The sequence below is a fragment of the Geotrypetes seraphini genome, chromosome 1, assembly GCF_902459505.1.
Source record: "Geotrypetes seraphini chromosome 1, aGeoSer1.1, whole genome shotgun sequence".
Classification (NCBI taxonomy): domain Eukaryota; kingdom Metazoa; phylum Chordata; class Amphibia; order Gymnophiona; family Dermophiidae; genus Geotrypetes; species Geotrypetes seraphini.
Genome location: NC_047084.1, coordinates 451,282,575 through 451,303,587, shown reverse-complemented (window position 1 = coordinate 451,303,587; position 21,013 = coordinate 451,282,575). Strand labels below are relative to the sequence as shown.

The window sequence follows — 21,013 nt, the reverse complement described above, 5'->3', positions numbered from 1 at the left end:
CAGGTAGGAGTGCGCATGCGCGCGAATCTCTCTCTCTCTCTCTCTCTGGCCAGCAGAGAATCAGCGTCGTCTTCGCCCCTCTCCTCGGCACACCCAAACCCCCATTCAGCCTCCCATCCCACCCTCCCTTCGGCTCCCTTAGTCTCTTGCCGCTGCTCCTCTTCTCTTCCTGCGGTCCCGACAAACGTCCTGATTCCAGCAGCGGCCGCAGCACTCTAAACACGCTGCTTTGCGGCCTGCTACTGCCCTGATTTGCTCTGCCCGACATGGCAGAGCAAATCAGGCCAGTAGAAGGCCGCGAAGCAATGTGTTTAGAGTGCTGCAGCCGCTGCTGGATTCAGGACGTTTGTCAGGACCGCGGGAAGTGGGCGGCAAGGGACTAAGGGAGCTGGCCACACCGCGGGAAGGGAGGGTCAGATGGGAGGGAAAGGGGGCTGCTTTGGGGGAGGGGTGTGCTGGGAGGCAGACAGCTTTGCTTGGGGGCAGGGGAAAGACAGAAGGGGGGCCACGGAGACACAGTCAGGGAGGAACTGGAGGGGGAGAGGGAAAGGAGGCTTTTTTGGGGGGAGGGGTGTGTTGGGAGGCAGACAGTTTTGCTTGGGGGAGGGGAGACAGAAGGGGTCACAGAGAGACAGTCAGGGAGGAACTGGAGGGGGAGAGGGAAAGGGGGCTGCTTTGGGGGAGGGGTGTGCTGGGAGGCAGGCAGCTTTGCTTGGGGGGGAAGAGAGAAGGGGGGCCACGGAAAGACAGTCAGGGAGGAACTGGAGGCGGAGAGGGAAAGGAGGCTGCTTTGGGGGGAGGGGTGTGTTGGGAGGCAGACAGCTTTGCTTGGGGGAGGGGAGACAGAAGGGGGCCACAGAGAGACAGTCAGGGAGGAACTGGAGGGGGAGAGGGAAAGGGGGCTGCTTTCTAGCACCCGTTAATGTAACGGGCTTTAACACTAGTAACTATATAATATAGTAGAGTGTATATACTAATATATTTTTGCTAACAGGTATATGTGTTAATTATTGCAGAGTGTAATAACATATACAGACAGTAGAGGGAAACTTGTACTGTTTGCATATAGCAGTGTTAATTGTTGCTGATGCTGGTAGAAATAGTGAGGGATGGGGGAGAGGCATTCTTAGGATAGTTTCTGTAACGACATGAATACAATGCCTGCAGTAACTGTAGAAATTCCCATCTCAGCATTAAATAACAAATTGAAGGATACAGAATGCAGCACAAAGGATGAGCATGTGAATGACCATACGTATATGGGGAATGGTAAATAGGGTTGGGGGTCAGAGGAATGAGAGTAATGAGAGAAGTAAACAGAGGCATGGAAAATGGAAATCCAGAAGGAGACATTTGATAGATTGCAAACTCTGGTACTCTAACCAATGAGTACTTGAGCAGGAGGGACCATAAAGAACTATATAATAAATGCTTATACTGTGCTTTGTGTGCCTACTTTGCATTTGCGAATGGACACCCTGTCTTGCAAGAGAGAATTATTCTGCTTCACACAGTCTCTCCTGAGTTCTTTGGTAAGGATAACTTATTTCTTACAGTATGTTAGCTCTCCAAATCCTTAATTTTATTAGTGTAGATCAGATTGGTTTTCTCTCACTTATTGCCAGTGCCAACTCCAGTCTCCATCCCTTCTGTCTTGCTACACCGCATGCCTGGAACAACCTGCCTGGCTCGTTCGTCAGGCTCCGTCTCTGGCGGTATTCAAATCCAGACTGAAAGTCCACCTATTTCAAGCTGTGTTTAAATCCTAACCCTACCAAAATATCTGTCTTTCATTCCCTCAATGGTCCTCTACCACTTCTTCAGCCCCCTCCAATTCCCTTCTTGAGCACTAACTTCAGATTCCCCTTTGTCCTGATTCCACCTCATCCCCCCCCTCTAATTCCCTACATGAGCACTTGTTCTGATTCCCCTTTTGTACTATGTGTCTGTCATAATTAGATTGTAAGCTCTTCTGAGCAGAGACTGTCTCTCTTACATGTACAATGTGCAGCACTGTGTGTGCCTGGTAGCACTATAGAAATAATAAATTGTTATATTGCCCTTTGAGTTTCTGCTAAAGAAAACCCTCCCCAGGCGGACGATACCTTGTGGCACATTTCTGGTCACCTGCATCTGATGATCACAATCAGTTGCTTTTCCTTCTTGCCAGTCACCTGTGGAACCACACCTAGGCTGCTTGATTTACGCAAAACTGGGTTACAGAGTGTTGCTGAAATCTAAGTTTATCAAAGTGCATGACTGTACCGCAAATTGGGAGCTGTTGGGACAACACCCATATGTGGCTGACGCATCCTGCTTGTCCTAGGAGAATCTAAGTTTATCAAAGTGCATGACTGTACTCTCTCCTGATCTAACTCTGTGATCATCCACTTACGCTAATCCCTTGAGCATCTGTTCTAGAGTTGCACTGCCTTTATCAGCTCAAAATAAAAGGTGAGGTTGCCTGAGCCTACCAGCAAAACACCGATTACATTAGGAGGGGTGGGAAGACAAGAAAGAATGAATTAGCAGAGTGATAAACACAGTGATAGGTAGCTCCTTCCCTTTATTGCCACGCCTGTAAATGTAAGTCCCTGTATATTCAGACATCATCCTCTGTCTTTTCTGCCCATTTTATTGTGACCTGATGACCTCTCAGAAATTCCCCCAAGAAATACATTATTAGTCAAATATAACAGTATAATAACCTTGTCACACACAGACTAACATGGCTGCCATGTTTCTTTATATTTCAATCTTAAGATTCCATTTTTCTGTTCTTCCTCTCTCCCCTTTCTTCTTGTAGATTTTAAAAAAGAATAAAACTATGGAGCGAATCAGCTTGCTGACATGGTCACAGAGTGTGCTGTGATATCTTCCTCTTCCCTGAAGTTTGTGGGTTATACATTGGTTCAATATCCTCCCAGCTCCGACAGTGGTTGCTAGCCCAGTGCAAGAAGTCTGGAGCCTTGTGCAGGAAGATCATGAGAAGCGTTAGGACGTCTCCCTCTGCGTAGTGCGACTGCTGAGGCTCCTTCCTGAAGCAGCGCCGATACACCTCTGATAGTGTGTAGTAACCCTTGCTTTTGATGACAGAGCTAGTCTGTGCCTTATCCATGCCTCTCAGAGCCTGAAAAGAGTCCAGGCATGCAAGGGAAACCCCAATGTCCCCCTGCACATGTTGCAGCTCGGCCTTCAGCAGTGGAAAGTCATAAAAGAAGCCATTATGAGCCACCAGGCAGACGGGCTGGACCTGTCGCTCCAGGAAACCTCGAAGTAGCCCCACCAGGCTCGAGCTGAAGCTCTGCTTTCGGTTATTGCTGAGGTTTTCATTGCTCAGCCCTGTAATCTGGGCCGCATTCGGTGTCAGAGGTATTAATGGATCCACACAAAGGCAGATCTTATCCAAGACACGAGGTGGGAGCAGGTCCCCTGCCTCATCTTTTTCTGGGTTTTGCAGTGAGTGCAAGTTCACAGCTATTAGACAAATCTCTGTCACCTTAGGATGGTCATTATTCAGGCCAGTGGCCTCCAGATCCAGGAAGATGTAGGTTTGGAAGGCTTGGGCCATTTTGATGACACTAGAAAAAGAGAGATAAAGATAGAAGTTAGCTATTATTATCTTGTAACCTGCCCGGCTGTACCACAAGTCAGAGCACAGGCATAACAGCTTCCTGGTGTAGGTGATTCATGGAGCTGCCATTCAAGGGTGGATCCAGGAAATATGAAGTGACACCAGAGTCCAAAGCCAGTGCAATACACCAGATGAATCATTAGCTCCGCCCTCCTCACCTTGATTATCTTTCAGGCCCCTAACTCCTCCCTCCAAGATTTTGAGTTAAATTTGGCAATTATGATCACCAAACACCTCTCCTCACAGAAAGTTCCTGTACAAACCATCATACTTTTTAATATTAAACTTTGTTTCATGTACACACATATTATGAAGGCAGTTTCCAAATGTCATTTATACATAAAAGCTACCCTTTTGGGTCCATCTAGCCCAGTATCCAACAGTGGCCAATCCAGGTCACAAGTACTTGGTAGAGACCCAAAAAGTGTCAAGATTTCATGCTACTTAAGCTTACAGATAAGCAGGGATAAACTTTAACAAACCTGATCCCTTCCCTTAAGCTCCTATTCCTTTTGCTTCTAAAACTGCTCTCTCTTTGGCCTGATCAAATCATGTTTGTGCTTGTTGTGAATGATTGCTTTACTATCCAACACTTCTTTTCTATCTTCTGGTTCTTTTCTATTCCTTTTTAAGCTTATTATTGAAAGTGTAAACTGCTTTGATCTGCGAATTGGTATAAGGTGGCAAATCAAGCTCGAATAAGTTTTCCAAGTTTTATTTAAAATTTGATATACCGCTTAAAAAAAATTGTCTAAGCGGTGTACAAAATCATAACTATTAAAATCAAAGGGAAGACATTTGACAATAAGACTTCGATGATGTACAGGATACATGTGGGTTGAGGGAGAAATACAATTTATGATAGTAAAGAAAGACATAGGTTATCATGCCGCTGTACCAGGCCATGGTACGCCCTCACCTGGAGTACTGCATCCAGCACTGGTCGCCGTACATGAAGAAGGATACGGTACTACTCGAAAGGGTCCAGAGAAGAGCGACTAAAATGGTTAAAGGGCTGGAGGAGTTGCCGTACAGTGAGAGAGTGGAGAAACTGGGCCTCGAACAGAGGAGATTGGGAGGGGACATGATCGAAACATTCAAGGTACTGAAGGGAATAGACTTAGTAGATAAGGACAGGTTGTTCACCCTCTCCAAGGTAGAGAGAACGAAAGGGCACTCTCTAAAGTTGAAAGGGGATAGATTCCATACAAACGTAAGGAAGTTCTTCTTCACCCAGAGAGTGGTAGAAAGCTGGAACTCTCTCCCAGAGGCTGTTATAAGGGAAAACACCCTCCAGGGATTCAAAGCACAGTTACTTACCGTAACAGGTGTTATCCAGGGACAGCAGGCAGATATTCTTAACACATGGGTGACGTCACCGACGGAGCCCTCGGTACGGACCTTTTTAACTAGAAGTTTCTAGTTGGCCGCACCGCACGTGCGCGAGTGCCTTCCCGCCCGACGGAGGAATGCGTGGTCCCCAGTTAGGATAAGCCAGCTAAGAAGCCAACCCGGGGAGGTGGGTGGGACTTAAGAATATCTGCCTGCTGTCCCTGGATAACACCTGTTACGGTAAGTAACTGTGCTTTATCCCAGGACAAGCAGGCAGCATATTCTTAACACATGGGTGACCTCCAAGCTAACAAAGAGGGAGGTGGGATGGTTGGCCATTAGGAAAATAAATTTTGTAACACAGATTGGCCGAAGTGTCCATCCCGTCTGGAGAATGCATCCAGACAGTAGTGAGTAGTGAACGTGTGAACTGAGGACCAAGTGGCCGCCTTGCAGATTTCCTCGATGGGCGTGGAGCGGAGGAAAGCCACGGAAGCAGCCATAGCTCGGACTCTGTGGGCCGTGACAGTTCCTTCCAGTGAGAGACCGGCCCGAGCGTAGCAGAAAGCAATACAGGCAGCAAGCCAATTTGAAAGTGTCCGTTTGGAGACAGGACGACCCAAACGGTTGGGGTCGAAAGACAAAAAGAGCTGAGGGGCTGTTCGGTGAGCTCCGGTACGATCAAGATAGTAAGCAAGGGCACGCTTACAATCCAGCGTGTGCAACGCCTGTTCCCCAGGATGCGAGTGAGGCTTAGGGAAGAAGACGGGCAGCACAATGGACTGGTTGAGGTGAAAAGCTGAGACCACCTTGGGAAGGAATTTAGGGTGGGTACGCAAAACAACCTTGTCATGGTGAAAAACAGTGAAAGGTGGGTCGGCAACCAGTGCATGTAGTTCGCTAACCCTCCTGGCAGAGGTGATGGCAATTAGGAAAAGCACCTTCCAGGTTAGAAGCCTGAGAGAAGTAGTGGCAAGAGGCTCAAACGGAGGTTTCATAAGAGCTGAGAGAACCACATTCAGGTCCCAGACGACAGGAGGAGGCTTGAGAGGCGGTTTGATGTTGAAGAGGCCTCTCATGAATCTGGAAACCAGAGGATGAGCCGTGAGAGGTTTTCCAAAAATAGGCTCGTGAAACGCAGTGATGGCGCTGAGGTGGACTCTGATGGAGGTAGTTTTGAGGCCAGCGTTGGACAGAGAGAGCAAATATTCCAAGATAGTTTCCACCGCTAAGGAGGTGGGTTCCTGATGATGCCGGAGACACCAGGAGGAAAATCTGGTCCACTTCTGATGGTAACATTGGAGAGTGGCCGGTTTCCTGGACGCGTCCAAAATGAGGCGGACCGGTTGAGATAGGTTCTCCGGAGAGGTCAGCCCGAGAGAAACCAAGCTGTCAGGTGGAGCGAAGACAGATTGGGATGTAGCAGAGACTGATGCTGTTGCGTAAGTAGAGTAGGAAACACAGGAAGAGGAATGGGCTCCCTGGAGCTGAGTTGGAGCAGGAGGGAGAACCAGTGTTGGCGAGGCCACCGAGGTGCGATGAGAATCATGGTGGCGTTGTCCTTGCGGAGTTTGGACAAGGTCCGCAACATCAGAGGAAGTGGAGGGAAGGCATACAGGAACCGATCCCTCCAATCGAGCAGGAATGCATCCGGGGCCAGACGGTGAGGAGAGAAGAGTCTGGAGCAGAATAGGGGCAGTTGATGATTGTGAGGAGCTGCAAAGAGGTCCACCTGCGGAGTGCCCCATCGAGCAAAGACGGAGAGCAGAGTCGGGGGGTCCAACGTCCACTCGTGGGGTTGAAGGATGCGACTGAGATTGTCGGCCAGAGAGTTCTGTTCGCCCTGGATATAGACCGCCCTGAGAAAGAGATTGCGGTCCGTGGCCCAGGTCCAGATGCGCAGAGCCTCCAAACAGAGGGGGCGAGATCCGGTACCGCCTTGCTTGTTTATGTAGTACATGGCGACTTGATTGTCCGTGCAGAGGAGGAGGACTTGAGGGCAGAGGAGATGTTGGAAAGCCTTGAGAGCGTAGAACATGGCTCTGAGTTCCAGGAAATTGATGTGATGACGACGCTCCTGTGGGGTCCACAGACCCTGGGTGCGTAGATCTCCTAGGTGAGCTCCCCATGCGTAGGGGGACGCATCTGTGGTGATGATCATAGAGTGGGGGGGCAGATGAAAAAGCAGACCCCTGGAAAGATTTGAGGAGTTCAACCACCATTGGAGAGATTGCTGAAGAGATGATGTCACAGAGATGGGATGAGAAAGAAGGTCCGTAGTCTGTGACCATTGGTTGGCGAGAGTCCACTGAGGCGTACGAAGGTGGAGGCGTGCCAGAGGAAGGACATGCACCGTCGAGGCCATGTGACCCAGTAGAACCATCATCTGTCGGGCAGGGATGGAGGGGTGCATGAGTACCTGACGGCAGAGATGGAGCAGGGTCCGCTGGCGATCGGAGGGGAGAAAGGCCCTCATTAGCGTGGTGTCCAGAACTGCTCCAATGAATTGAAGTCGCTGGGTGGGAAGCAAGTGCGACTTGGGGTAGTTGATCTCGAACCCCAGGAGGTGGAGGAGAGAGATGGTGTGATGAGTGGCTTGTAGCACGAGTTGAGATGAAGGTGCTTTCACCAACCAATCGTCCAAGTAGGGGAACACCTGGAGGTTGTGAGATCTGAGGAAGGCCGCTACCACTATAAGGCACTTGGTGAAGACCCTGGGTGAGGAAGCGAGGCCGAACGGTAGCACCTTGTACTGATAGTGATGGTGCAGTACCTGGAACCGCAGGTAGCGGCGAGAATTTTGATTGATGGAGATGTGAGTGTAGGCCTCTTTGAGGTCCAGGGAACATAGCCAGTCGTGTTGAGAAAGCAGAGGGTAGAGCGTGGCAAGGGAGAGCATTCTGAACTTCTCCTTGACCAGACACTTGTTGAGGTCCCTGAGATCGAGAATGGGACGGAGGTCTCCCGTCTTTTTGGGTACCAGGAAGTAGCGGGAGTAGAATCCCTGCCCCCTTTGATCTGGAGGCACTTCTTCGATGGCATTGAGAAGGAGGAGGGATTGAACCTCCCTCAGGAGGAGGGGGGTTTGAGATGAGTTTGAAGCAGACTCTACGGGAAGGTTGTCCGGAGGTAGAGTCTGGAAGTTGAGAGAGTAGCCGTGGCGGATGATGTTGAGGACCCACTGGTCCGATGTAATGATTTCCCAACGGCTGGAGAAAATGGTGAGACGACCTCCGATGGGTTGTGGAAGAGGTAGCAAGGGTGGATGACTGGCTATGCCCTGGAGAGAAGAGTCAAAAGGGCTGAGTTTGTTTAGTAGGCTGAGGAGGCTTAGAGGGTTGAGAGGCCTGAGATCGAGCCTGAGCGTGATGTTGCTGTTGACGGGGCCGCCTAGATTGCTGGGGAGGCGGATTGAGTGGCCTGGCTGAGAACCTCCGTTGATAAGATGTTTGTGGCCGATAAGGTCGGGTAGGCGGTGCCTTCTTTTTCGGCTTGATCAGGGTGTCCCACCTGGTCTCATGGGCAGAGAGTTTCTGGGTGGTGGAATCCAGTGACTCTCCAAAAAGCTCATCCCCGAGACAGGGGGCGTTGGCCAGACGGTCCTGGTGGTTGATGTCCAGGTCGGAGACTCTGAGCCAGGCCAAGCGACGCATGGCTACAGCCATGGCAGAGGCCCGAGAGGTGAGCTCGAAGGAGTCGTATATTGAGCGGACCATATACTTGCGCATTTGGAGAAGGCCAGAGATGTGCTGTTGGAATAGCGGGACCTTGCGCTCAGGTAGGTACTTCTGGAGGGCAGACAGCTGTTGGACCAAGTGTTTGAGATAGAAGGAAAAATGGAAGGAATAGTTGTTTGCCCTGTTGGCAAGCATGGCATTTTGGTAAAGCCTCTTGCCAAACTTGTCCATGGTCTTACCTTCTCTGCCAGGAGGGGTAGAGGCATAGACACTGGAGCCCTGAGTCTTTTTCAAGGTGGATTCCACCAGAAGGGACTCATGGGGCAATTGAGATTTGTCGAATCCAGGAATAGGGATGACACGGTAAAGGTTGTCCAGTTTACGGGGAGCACCCGGTACCGTGAGGGGATTTTCCAAGTTTTTGTAGAAAGTCTCCCGTAGGATGTCATGCACGGGAAGCTTGAGGAACTCCTTAGGAGGTTGCTCAAAGTCTAAGGCTTCTAAAAAGGCTTGGGACTTTTTGGAGTCAGATTCCAGGGGAAGGGACAGAGCAGCAGACATTTCCCTCAGAAATTTAGAAAAAGAGGACTGTTCAGGTTTAGAGGTGGCATCAGGTGCCGATGGTTCCTCATCAGATGAGGAGGGATCCTCCTCGGTACCGAGGGGAGTCTCCTCCCATAAATCAGGGTCCCTGACCTCTGGTGCATGTCGGGACACCGGGGTGGAGGGTGCGGTGTGGCGAGTCTTGGACAAAGATTTACCAGAGCGCACCGAAACGGTACCGGGGGAGGACGATCGGCGTCGTTCTCGGTCCCGAGAAGAGTGCCGTACCGCCTGGTGCCGAGGAGGATCCACTGTGGGTTGAGAATGAACCACTGGATCATCATGAAGTTGTTGGGCTGAAAGGATCGGCATAGAGGTGTTTACCGGTACCGAAGGAGTGGACACCGGGGGCTCGGTGCGGGGCTCGGGCCGGTCTGGTACCGGAAGGAGCGGTGCCAGGATAGAGGGTAGCAGTTGTTCAAGTTGTTTCTTCAACTGCTCCTGAAGCTGAGTTTGTAGAATGGCCGAGATACGGTCATCTAGGGGTGGCATCGGAACCGCTTTCTTTTTCTTCGGTTCCTTGGATGCCGCTCCACGCCCCGGCGATGAGGAGGCCGATGACGAGGCACTCACCGATATCGGGGCGGAGCGTTTACGGGACCGGTGCGATGCCGGTAGAGACGGTGTCGCCACCGTAGCAGGAGGGCGCTCGAGGGAAGAGGAAGGCTTCTTAGCCGGCTTACCTGGCGCCAGCGGCGCCGATGCGGGGTCGGTCGGTGTCGAGCTTGACGGTGCCGATTTTTGCGGTACCGCCGTTGAAGGTGAGGAATCCATCGCCGACTCGGTGCCGAAGAGAAGGGTTTGCTGGATTCTTCGGTTTTTAAGAGTTCGTTTTTGCAAAGTGGCACAGCGGGTGCAGGAGTCCGCCCGATGCTCCGGACCCAGGCACTGCAAACACCAATTATGTGGGTCAGATACGGAGATCGGGCGTGCACACCGCTGGCACTTCTTAAAACCGACCTGCGGGGGCATGAAGGGGAAGATAGCCTCCGCAAAATCGAAGTCCGAGGCCTGTATAATGGCAACAGGCCCCGCCGGGGCAAAAACGAAAGAAAAAGGAAAAATCAAAGTTTTTTTTTTTTTTTTTTTTTTTTTTTTTTTTTTGCAATTCAAATAAAAAGGAAACCCGAAGGTAGAAGGAGAAAAAATTGAGAACAAAAGCGCGAGCGGGAAGGCAAAAAGTGATTTCAACGGCCGTTGAAAAAATACACGCGTCTTCTTCGCTCCGCGGAAACGAAGAAACTGGGGACCACGCATTCCTCCGTCGGGCGGGAAGGCACTCGCGCACGCGCGGTGCGGCCAACTAGAAACTTCTAGTTAAAAAGGTCCGTACCGAGGGCTCCGTCGGTGACGTCACCCATGTGTTAAGAATATGCTGCCTGCTTGTCCTGGGATAAGACGAAGTTTAGCAAGTTTCTGCTGAACCGGAACGTACGTAGGTAGGGCCAATCTCAATTAGGGCACTGTTCTTTGACCAGAGGGCCGCCGCGCGAGCGGACTGCTGGGCACGATGGACCACTGGTCTGACCCAACAGCAGCAATTCTTATGTTCTTATGTTCATAGAAGGTCAATACACAGGGAAAGGGATATGCTCTTCCTTCTAATGAGATCAGACGTCTACTTATCATAGGCGTCTTTGAAGAGGAAGGTCTTTAAGTTTATTTTGAATCTGTCCATTGCGTTTTCATCAGAGAGATTTGCAAACACTACCTCCATTGCCTGCAGTGGGGTAGTAATGGGAGGGTGGAGGATGCAAACTATCCTAACCCTAACCCCCCCCCCCTTGTACCTCTAAAAATGTTTGCTGGCGCAAGCAACATCTTCTATCTCCTGTTCGCATCGGCCTCGGCTCTCTTCCGATGTCACTTCCTGGTCACAGGACCAGGATGTGATAATAATAATAATAATAATTTATTTTCTTATATACTGCCCCACCAACAGTTCTGGGCAGTTCACAACAAGAAGAAAACTGAGCAGTTCAGTGAAAATTATACAGTTCCACAATAATAATACATCATAACAATCAATACAGCAGTGTAATATTCAATTTAAAATCCTAAAATCTAATGAAAAAGATGCATAGTATATTAACAGCCTGCAGCTAATTCCTCTAAAAACTGGATCAACTCTAATTGAAACACAATCTAAAAAGATTAAAATTGTCAAGGAAAAAATAATAAAACACATCAGAATTAAAATCATCATTCTAGCTTATCAAATAAATTTGTTTTTAATGATTTTCTAATGGTCCTTTTATCAAGCCACGCTAACGGGGTTAGCACGGACATTTCATCACATGCTAACCCCCGCAGCCAGCTAAACAACAAATGCCTGCTCAATGCAGGCGTTAGCGGCTAGCGCGACAGGCGGTTTAACACGCATTAAACCCCTACCGAAGCTTGATAAAGGGATCCCTAAATGTAAAATAAGAATAAGTTGTCAAAAGAAATTTGAGGCCAGCGGGACCAGCAGGTGGAAGATGTTGCTTGTGCCGGTAAACATTTCAAGAGGTACCTAGGAGTGTTTAAGCGGCGGGAAACAGTAGGAGGCACACAGCACGGCGATGCCAGGTGCCACCGCCCCAGGCTCCTCCCTCCCTTGTTACACCACTGACTGCATGCAAAATCTCTCTCATGAATATTCTTTGTGGATGTCCTGAAAGCCTGACACGGGAGATGCTCACAGCAAACCGGACTTTCAACGCCCCAGAACGACTGTTTTTAACCAGTTTAACAGCCGCGTTGTTGTGTGCCCACTGCACAAAGGGCCTTGGCACAGCTTTTCCCATTCACGAAAGCAGTGTGGTGTGGTGGACACCTGGAATGCGCTTCCAGAGAGCGTAATAGGGCAGAGTACGGTACTGGGGGTTCAAGAAAGGATTGGACAATTTCCTGCTGGAAAAGGGGATAGAAGGGTATAGATAGAGGATTGCTGCACAGGTCCTGGACCTGTTGGGCCGCCGTGTGAGCGGACTGCTGGGCATGATGGACCTCAGGTCTGACCCAGCAGAGGCATTGCTTATGTTCAGTGGATGAAAATGCTATGCAGATTCTGTTTACATGAGCTCAGAAAGGAGTGCCTACCTGTAACATTGAAAATTCCCCAGCAGATCTGAGCTGTCGTTGCATAAGGGCGACTTCTCGACAGAGCAGCCTACAGTCATTTTCTGGTCATATGTCAATGTGTTTGATAAATATGCCATCAGTGTGTGTGCTTGTGTAGCACAAAAGCTGTGTGCTTGCTTTAAAAAAAAAATATAGAATTTGGAAGTGCACAATATATCTGTACGAGTGTGGTGGAGTAACCGTAAAGTAGTGGAATAGGAATGATACATCCTCATTAGCACATATAATGCCGGTCGACATACACATACGATGACCGTCTTTGATGGATGCAAATATGACGTCTGTTTGTGATGAATACAAAAAAGTTTACTTTACAGCAGATGCAGTTGTAATTGTTCTGGTTTTCTGGGGGAGCATGTGCAGAACATTGACTGTTACTGCAAGATTGTTCTGTGCTTGTGCTAGGTGCTGCTGTACCGAGCTACATGTAGACTTTATGCGTTTCTCATTTGGATTGACCGCTGTTACACATTTGGAAAGTTAAGTGCAGGCTTTTTACATACATGGGAAGAAAGTGCAGCTTTGAGCACCTCTCCCTGACTGGGGTGCCTCCAAGGCCAGGTTTGAGAGCCACTGATTTATGAACTCTTTCTCCAGGAATTTGAAACTGAAATAAAAGTATGACCCAGTGATGAAAGTGCAAAAATCAAAGCTCAAACAGCATGAATAGAACAAAAAATAAAGTTAGAAAACTTATTTTATGTTTAGAACTCTGCTCAGAGACATGAAGGCTGATTACTCGGCCTCACCTACCAATCATTGCAGTGTTCAAAAAAAAGATTATTAATTTAAAGTACTTATTAATGCGCTAGCCAAAAAGCTATGCTGAACATATAAATGCTTTCATGAGGTTTATAATGATGAAAGAAAACTTAACTTTGAATAGTGACTATTCAAAGTTAAGTTTTCTTTCATCATTATAAACCTCATGAAAGCATTTATATGTTCAGCATAGCTTTTTGGCTAGCGCATTAATAAGTACTTTAAATTAATAATCTTTTTTTTGAACACTGCAATGATTGGTAGGTGAGGCCGAGTAATCAGCCTTCATGTCTCTGAGCAGAGTTCTAAACATAAAATAAGTTTTCTAAGTGTATTGATGAATCAGTGGTGACTTTATTTTTTGTTCTATTGACCTCTTTAGTCACTCGATAGTTATTTTCATTTGAACAAGTTACCCCTGCATTTCTTTTTGACTTAGTCTGCAAACAGCATGAATGGCATTCTGACAGACAGACCAATTAATTTCTTTAACAAAAGGGTCATTTGAGACAATTTACTCCTGATGAAGCTACTGATGATTAAGTGAAATGGAGGCAGTTCCTGTCGGGAGGAATAAGCCGAGTGTTGTCTTTCTGGAATATCATGGTTCTGTAATGTTCTTTGTTAATACAGGTACTTGTCGACTTACGACCTATTCAAGTTACGACTGTTCGACTTTACGACGCGTTTACTACAGTTTCTCCCGCCAGCTGTTAGCAGCCCCAGTCTCCCGCACTCCCAAGTCTCGCTACGCAGCAGTAATAATATAAAGAGGAGGCGGCGCCACAACGAATGTTCACCACAATGGGATTGTGTTGTACTTGACTTAGAAAGTAAGAAAATCTTGATAAACTATTACTTTAAGATGATTACAATATCATTACCCAGTCTAATACAGTATTCTTAATTTAGTCTAACATAGGTCGACTTACGTCCCGATCAACTTACGACCTGTCAGTCGGAACCAATTACGGTCGTAAGTCGACGAGTACCTGCACATTCATCAAATTATTATGATTCCTTTTCACATCAATTGAAAATTATTATGTAGGAGAGTCTTTTTTATGAGAGACATGATTAGCACAAGACCCCTTATGTACTCTAGTCTTAATTATATGTGAACCGAGTCGAGCTCCGTTGGGAGATGACCCAGTATATAAACTGAAGATTAGATTAGATTAGAATTGTATTTATTTAAAAAGCTGATATCCCGCATATCACAGCAATCTATGCGGGTTACAATATACATACAAATAAATTAATAAACAAACACATACCAACATCAGACAGTACAAAATTAAACTAAAAAATTCCAATATACTTTTCAAAAATTAAAATAAACTACAATGCACAGTTTATCAACCCTCACGTCTTCTCAGATATTACTAAAAGCCTCTAGAAAAAGGTAAGCTTTCAAAGACTATTAGCTCTGATGCTCATAGAATTCCTGGGCTGAAGTTAGGACCCAAAGTGGTGAACTGGGTCAGAAACTGGCTGTCGGACAGACGCCAGAGGGTGGTGGTTAATGGAAGTCGCTCGAAGGAAGGAAAGGTGACTAGTGGAGTCCCTCAGGGTTCAGTGCTGGGGCCGATCCTGTTCAATATGTTTGTGAATGACATTGCTGAAGGGTTAAAAGGAAAAGTGTGCCTTTTTGCAGATGATACCAAGATTTGTAACAAAGTAGACACCGAAGAGGGAGTGGAAAATATGAAAAAGGATCTGCAAGAGTTAGAGGAATGGTCTAATGCCTGGCAACTAAAATTCAATGCAAAGAAATGCAGAGTAATGCATTTGGGGATTAATAATCGGAAGGAACCGTATATGCTGGGAGTTGAGAAGCTGATATGCACGGACGGGGAGAGGGACCTTGGGGTGATAGTGTCCGAAGATCTAAAGGCGAAAAAACACTGTGACAAGGTGGTGGCTTCTGCCAGAAGGATGCTGGGCTGTATAAAGAGAGGCGTAGCCAGTAGAAGGAAGAAAGTGTTTTGCCCCTGTACAGGTCATTGGTAAGGCCCCACTTGGAGTATTGTGTTCAGTTTTGGAGACCGTATCTGGCGAAGGACGTAAGAAGACTTGAAGCGGTCCAGAGGAGGGCGACGAAAATGATAGGAGGCTTGTGCAAGAAGACGTATGAGGAGAGACTGGAAGCCCTGAATAAGTATACCCTAGAGGAAAGGAGGGACAGAGGAGATACGATTCACATTCAAATACTTGAAGGGTATTAACGTAGAACAAAGTCTTTTCCAGAGAAAGGAAAATGGTAAAACCAGAGGACATAATTTGAGGTTGAGGGGTGGTAGATTCAAGAGCAATGTTAGGAAATTCTACTTTACGGAGAGGAAGGTGGATGCTTAGAATGCGCTCCTGAGAGAGGTGGTGGAGAGGAAAATGGTGACTGAGTTCAAAGAAGCGTGGGATGAACACAGAGGATCTAGAATAAGAAAATATTAAATATTGAACTAAGGCCAGTAGTGAGCAGACTTGCACGGTCTGTGTCTGTATATGGCCGTTTGGGGGAGGATGGGCTGGAGAGGGCTTCAATGGCTGGGAGAGTGTAGATGGGCTGGAGTAGGTTTTGACGGAGATTTTGGCAGTTGGAACCCAAGCACAGTACCGGGTAGAGCTTTGGGTTCTTGCCCAGAAATAGCTAAAAAGAAAAAAATTATTTATTTATTTATTTATTTTTTGTAAATATTTATTCATTTTTATACGTACAATAAGTGTGATAATACATAAACACATTTGCACATTGAGAATATCACTTAATATACAGCAATAATACCAATCGTATAATCTTAAGAAGAAAAAATTAAAAAAATAATTTAAATTGAATCAGGTTGGGCAGACTGGATGGACCATTTGGGTCTTTATCTGCCGTCATCTACTATGTTACTATGGCAATTCTTATGTTCTTTAGGTAAAAATACATACTTGCAGGTTTTTTGAGTTGGTCTGACTGTTAGGATCTAGTGTTTTGCCTTGAGTGCAGCTGCTCTTTACCATTGCACCCCCCATTGCAGAAGCCGCTGCCTAGTCTGCTGAATGATTAAGCCAGCCCTGACTGAGTCACTCACTTTGCCTCCACTAGCCTCTGCTATGCAGGAAATGCACTCACCTCTGTGGCATAGTAAGGGGGAGGGGAACTGCCCTTGGTGTGTTCTTCACAGGGGGCACCAGTGCCTCTCCTCCTCTCCACCCCCATGTAGGGATGGAGATCTGATAAGTTCTGATCCAGGGCATCAGAACACTGGCGGGGTCCACACGCAGGCGGTTCTGAGCGCAGGCCAGGTCAGCACACCGACTTAGGCCCTGTGTGCGGATCGAGGCCTGGGTTTGGTTCTGAGGCCCTGTTTCTCATTTCCTCTCCCTCTCCCTCCTGCCACGTATACATTCTAAGCAAGGACAAGGGTTGCACCTTGAGCAGAAGGCTAAGGCATCCCCCCCTCTCTTGCCACATATTAACAGACATACATTTATCCTTTTTCTCTTATCTTGTTTAAGCATCCCTTATATGGGCAACAATCAGACTTTACCTGAGCAAGGCTAATCAAGAGAGCTTAAGAAGCATGCATTATAACCTTTGGACTGTCACATGCCATAGTAAGATTTGAGACATATCAGAAAGGTACACATTGGGAATCGCTTTAGTGTAACTGTTATTATGTATTCATATGTCACGTGAGATAGTAACTTTATGACACACATGATATAGATAAACAATGGTTTAATCCTCACTGTAAATGCATTATGAAATTATAACCTTGTAGAGCATTAACTAAGTAATTAATGGAGATATGATTCTCAATAAAAAGAGGGAGAGACCATTCATTTGGAGCGCCTCCTCTCGACTCTAAGCCTGAGTGTTTGTGTTTCCTTTGTCAGTCTGCCTCAGCAAGATGTTATCTTACCGATTTGCCAAACTTCATTCTATCTGGCTTAACAACAACTTCTTCAGGTCCTCAGCGGGCCACCACACTCTCAAACCATCTCATTGTGCGGGGCTTTACGCTCCCACTCGTCATCGGACCACATAAACGTTTTTTAATTATTTTAAATAATTTTTTATATAAGAATTATTTTTAATATATGCTAAAAGTACTTAGCTTTGCATATTCGACGCTACTGCCGAGACAGACCACTGGTCCATCATGCCCAGCAGTCCGCTCCTACGGCGGCCCCCCAGGTCAATGACCTGTAAGTGATCTAATGCTCCAAAGCATTTTGTACTGTATGGTAACCCTCTAATTGTACCCTTCAATCTCCTTTTCCTTCAGGAACTTGCCCAATCCCATTTTGAAACCCCAAATCATACTCTGCTCTACCACCTCTTCTGGAAGCACAATTCAGGTGTCCACCACCCTCTGAGTGAAGAAGAACTTCCTAGCATTTGTCCCTTCAATTTTTTTGAGTGCCTTCTAGTTTTTGTTTCCCCCACCAGTCTGAAGAATCTATCCCTCTCTTCCTTCTCTATACCCGTCATAATCTTGTAAGTTTCTATCATATCCCCTCTAAGTCTCCGCTTTTCCAGGGAAAAGAGCCCCAGCTTCTCCAGCCTCTCAGCATAAGGAAGGTTCTCCATGCCCTTTATCATTTTTGTTGCTCTTCTCTGGACCCTCTCAAGTGTCACCATATCCTTTTTAAGGTACGGCGACCAGTATTGAACGAGTACTCCAGATGGGGTCCTATACAGCGGGTTCTGGTCCTATACCTTGGTTCTGGTAGTGTTTGATAATGCCCAACATTCTGTTTGCCTTTTTTGAGGCCGCTGCGCATTGTGCCGCTGGTTTCATCTCTCATTTTTATTCACATTCTACCTTTTTCACTCAGTTTACGTATTTATATATACACATATTTCCTTAGGACCCCTGAAGAAGGCGTTCAGAGTCAAAACCGTGTTGGGTCTGCACCACAGTTCATTCATGTGTGTTGTATAGTGATACTTTCTTACCTGCACCAGCTGAATGATTTGTAAAGAATCATTACAATAAACTGACATCAAGTACCTCAAATCCACAGTTTTGTATTTGTTTTTGGCTTTCCCTTGGCATTCTGTGGAACCTGTTGGTGTTCAGTAGCATAGAGCGGGGGCAAGGGGGAAGGGAATCCTCTCCGCCTCCCACTCCTTCTCCCCCACGCCTCTAGCTCTTCGCTGGTTGCAAGCAGCAACTCCAACCGGCTTCTTGCGCCAGCTCTCCCTCTGACATCACTTCTGGGTCCTGCGCCAAGGAAAGGACATCAGAGGGAAAGCTGACACCAAGTTAGTGGAGTTGCTGCTCGCGCCAGGAAAATTAAAAAGGTACAGGGGAAGGGTGGGTGCATGCGTGTGGCGGGAGGGGGGCAGGGAAGGAGTGGGGGTGGAGAAGAGGGCAAGGGAGGGTCACCACCTCCCTGGGCACCTCTCATTCTCACTACACTACTGACTCAGTTATCTGCATCTACCAGGAGCTATTCAGTCATATATCAGGGTGAACTAAAAAGTCAAAGATGCATGTGCGGAGTTTAAATTTGGTTCTACCTCAGTAGTCCCAGAACAAGCTTGTACATTTCCCTAAGCTACAGCTATCATGCCTGTACCATAGTCCTGACCGAGACACACAGTTTCTAACTGGTTCTTGAGAGCAGACACACTCTGCGAGTACCCCAGAGGTGGCTGCATTTCTTATCATGCTACATCTTTCTTTTTCCGTTTTTACCAACCCTCTCTCGGCACTCCATGTAATTGATATTTGTTACCAATGTACTTGACAATATTTTTCTGTAACATCGCTGTATATGTAGTCTCTTCACCTGTAAACCGCTCTGAACTGCTTGTGGTATTTGCAGTATATAAAATAAAGTTGTTATTATCACCGAGAAAATCAAGGCAAAGTCTGGAGAAATGGGAACGAGAAGATAGGAGCCTATGTGTGGTTTCTTTTTAAATCTCTCAGAGCTACGACTCTCCAGCTTACATAGATATTTTTATTGCTGAAGAGTGTTTCCCTTCTCTGTCCCTTAACACAGCCAGTGCAGCGCTTACCTGGGAGCAGGTACCAGGACAGGTGATGCTGAAGCTCCAGCCTGAAGTCTCTGTGGCTGGTGAGTGCATTTGAACATTAACATGTTAGGGCAAGTTCTGAACCCATCCCCTGGAGAGGTGTGGCTATCCCAGAAGAGACAACTCAGATCTCATACAGTCAGTGACAGGCATTCAGTTGACGGGCTGAAAACAATTCACCAGAGGAACAGAAAGTGGAATATGAGTTTTCAGAGCTGCTGTACAAGTTTTAGTTTTCAGACTGTCAGCTCTACAAAAAGTTCCTCTTTCTCCATTCCTCGTTTCTTTTTTTAAAAGGCGGAACTCTGACGTTTCAAGAATTGCAGAAGCTTGCACTTAGGGCTAGCTTCACAAAGCAAACTGATCGTGTACCGATCGGTTTGTGACCCCTTTGCAACCAGATTTCCCTCCTGCACTATTCACTAACCTCTCCTGCGATCCGCTTTGAATCCGTGCATGCAAATGAGATGAAATGCATGCAAAGTAGGCAGGGACGCGATTCACAACACAAAATTTCACATCCGACTGGTCTGGCCGATAAACTGAAGAAGCGACTGCTTGGGACCAGTCGAAAACGTCTTTCCGACTCTGGAAGTCCTGCTCTCTGCAATCTCTTCTGCCTGCTCTGCCCCGAATCTCTGCCCTGCTCTGCCCAGATCTCTTGTCTCCTGCCTGGTCGCCCTGCTCTGCCCCATGTATCCTGCCTGCTCGCCCCAATCTTCCAGCCCTGCTCTCTGCCCCGATCTGTAGGAAGAGGTTTGCAGCATCAGGGGAATAAAAACATGCGGCTCCTGTCCCTGCTCTGCTTTCTGCCCTGAGCTCCAACAACCGAAAAGTTTCAGGGTGCAGGAAGAGAAATTGTGACTCTCTCTGCTGCCTTCCCTGCAGTGCGAGCCCGCGGGTTTAAAACATTGTTGCATGCCGCAGTACAGCCCCGCTTAAAACCCACGGGCTCACACTGCAGGGAAGGCGGCAGAGCAGGAGAGTCTGGACGGCAAGAGCAGGGCTTGGAAGGGGAGAGCAGGAGGGTGCATGCAGTAAAGTTAGAACAGTGGTCTCAAACTCAAACCCTTAGTGGGGCCACATTTTGGATTTGTAGGTACTTGGAGGGCCGCAGAAAAAATAGTTAATGTCTTATTAAAGAAATGACAACTTTGCATGAGGGAAAACTCTTTATAGTTTATAAATCTTTTCTTTAACAGTTAAAGGAAAGATTTATAAACTATAAAGAGTTTTACCTTATGCAAACTTGTCATTAACTATTTTTTCTGCAGTCCTCACATTTAAAGTTTAATATCTTACCTTTCTCAAAACTGACACATTTCAATCACTATATTGAAAATAAAATCATTTTCCCTACCTTTGTTGGCTGGTGACTTTATTTTTCTGTGCTTTTAACTATGTTTCCAGGGCCTTCTTGTCCTTTGACTGTTTTTCTCTCTGTCTTCACTTTCTGCCTTGCATCCATCTTTGTTTCTACCACAATCAGGGATAAACTACTTTTAAGAAGCGTCAGTAAAGTCTTATTATTATAATAGAAAGAAACTGACTATAATGTATATACACCAAATTCAAGAGAGTGAGTCTACTTTACAGTACGCTCAGAGAAGTGAAACTCTGAAGAGAGAGCAACCCCCTCTTGGAGCAAGAGTTTACCATCCAGTCACTGCGTATTTGATTTGTGTAGGTCACTCTCTATGAAATGGTAAACACTGTTCTTATTTATAATTTTCAAAATTCTCTTAATCAATGTTTATTTCTTATGCTGTAACTTGGTTTCATATGTATCACTAGGACATTGATACGATGCACTTATCTTAATAATCCTATAGGGTCCCT

At 46.9% G+C, this 21,013-nt stretch overlaps 1 protein-coding gene across 1 annotated transcript; it reads right to left on the bottom strand.

Annotated features, from left to right (window-relative positions):
• Positions 1–825: 825 nt before the first annotated feature.
• TREX2 (three prime repair exonuclease 2) lies at positions 826–19,273 on the bottom strand. The gene is made up of 2 exons (XM_033921210.1): positions 19,157–19,273; positions 826–3,581 (listed from the first exon to the last, which is right to left on the bottom strand). Exons 1-2 carry the CDS (start codon positions 19,237–19,239, stop codon positions 2,855–2,857), a joined length of 810 nt encoding a protein of 269 aa, XP_033777101.1. The 5' UTR covers positions 19,240–19,273; the 3' UTR covers positions 826–2,854.
• Between the last annotated feature and the right edge of the window lie 1,740 nt (positions 19,274–21,013).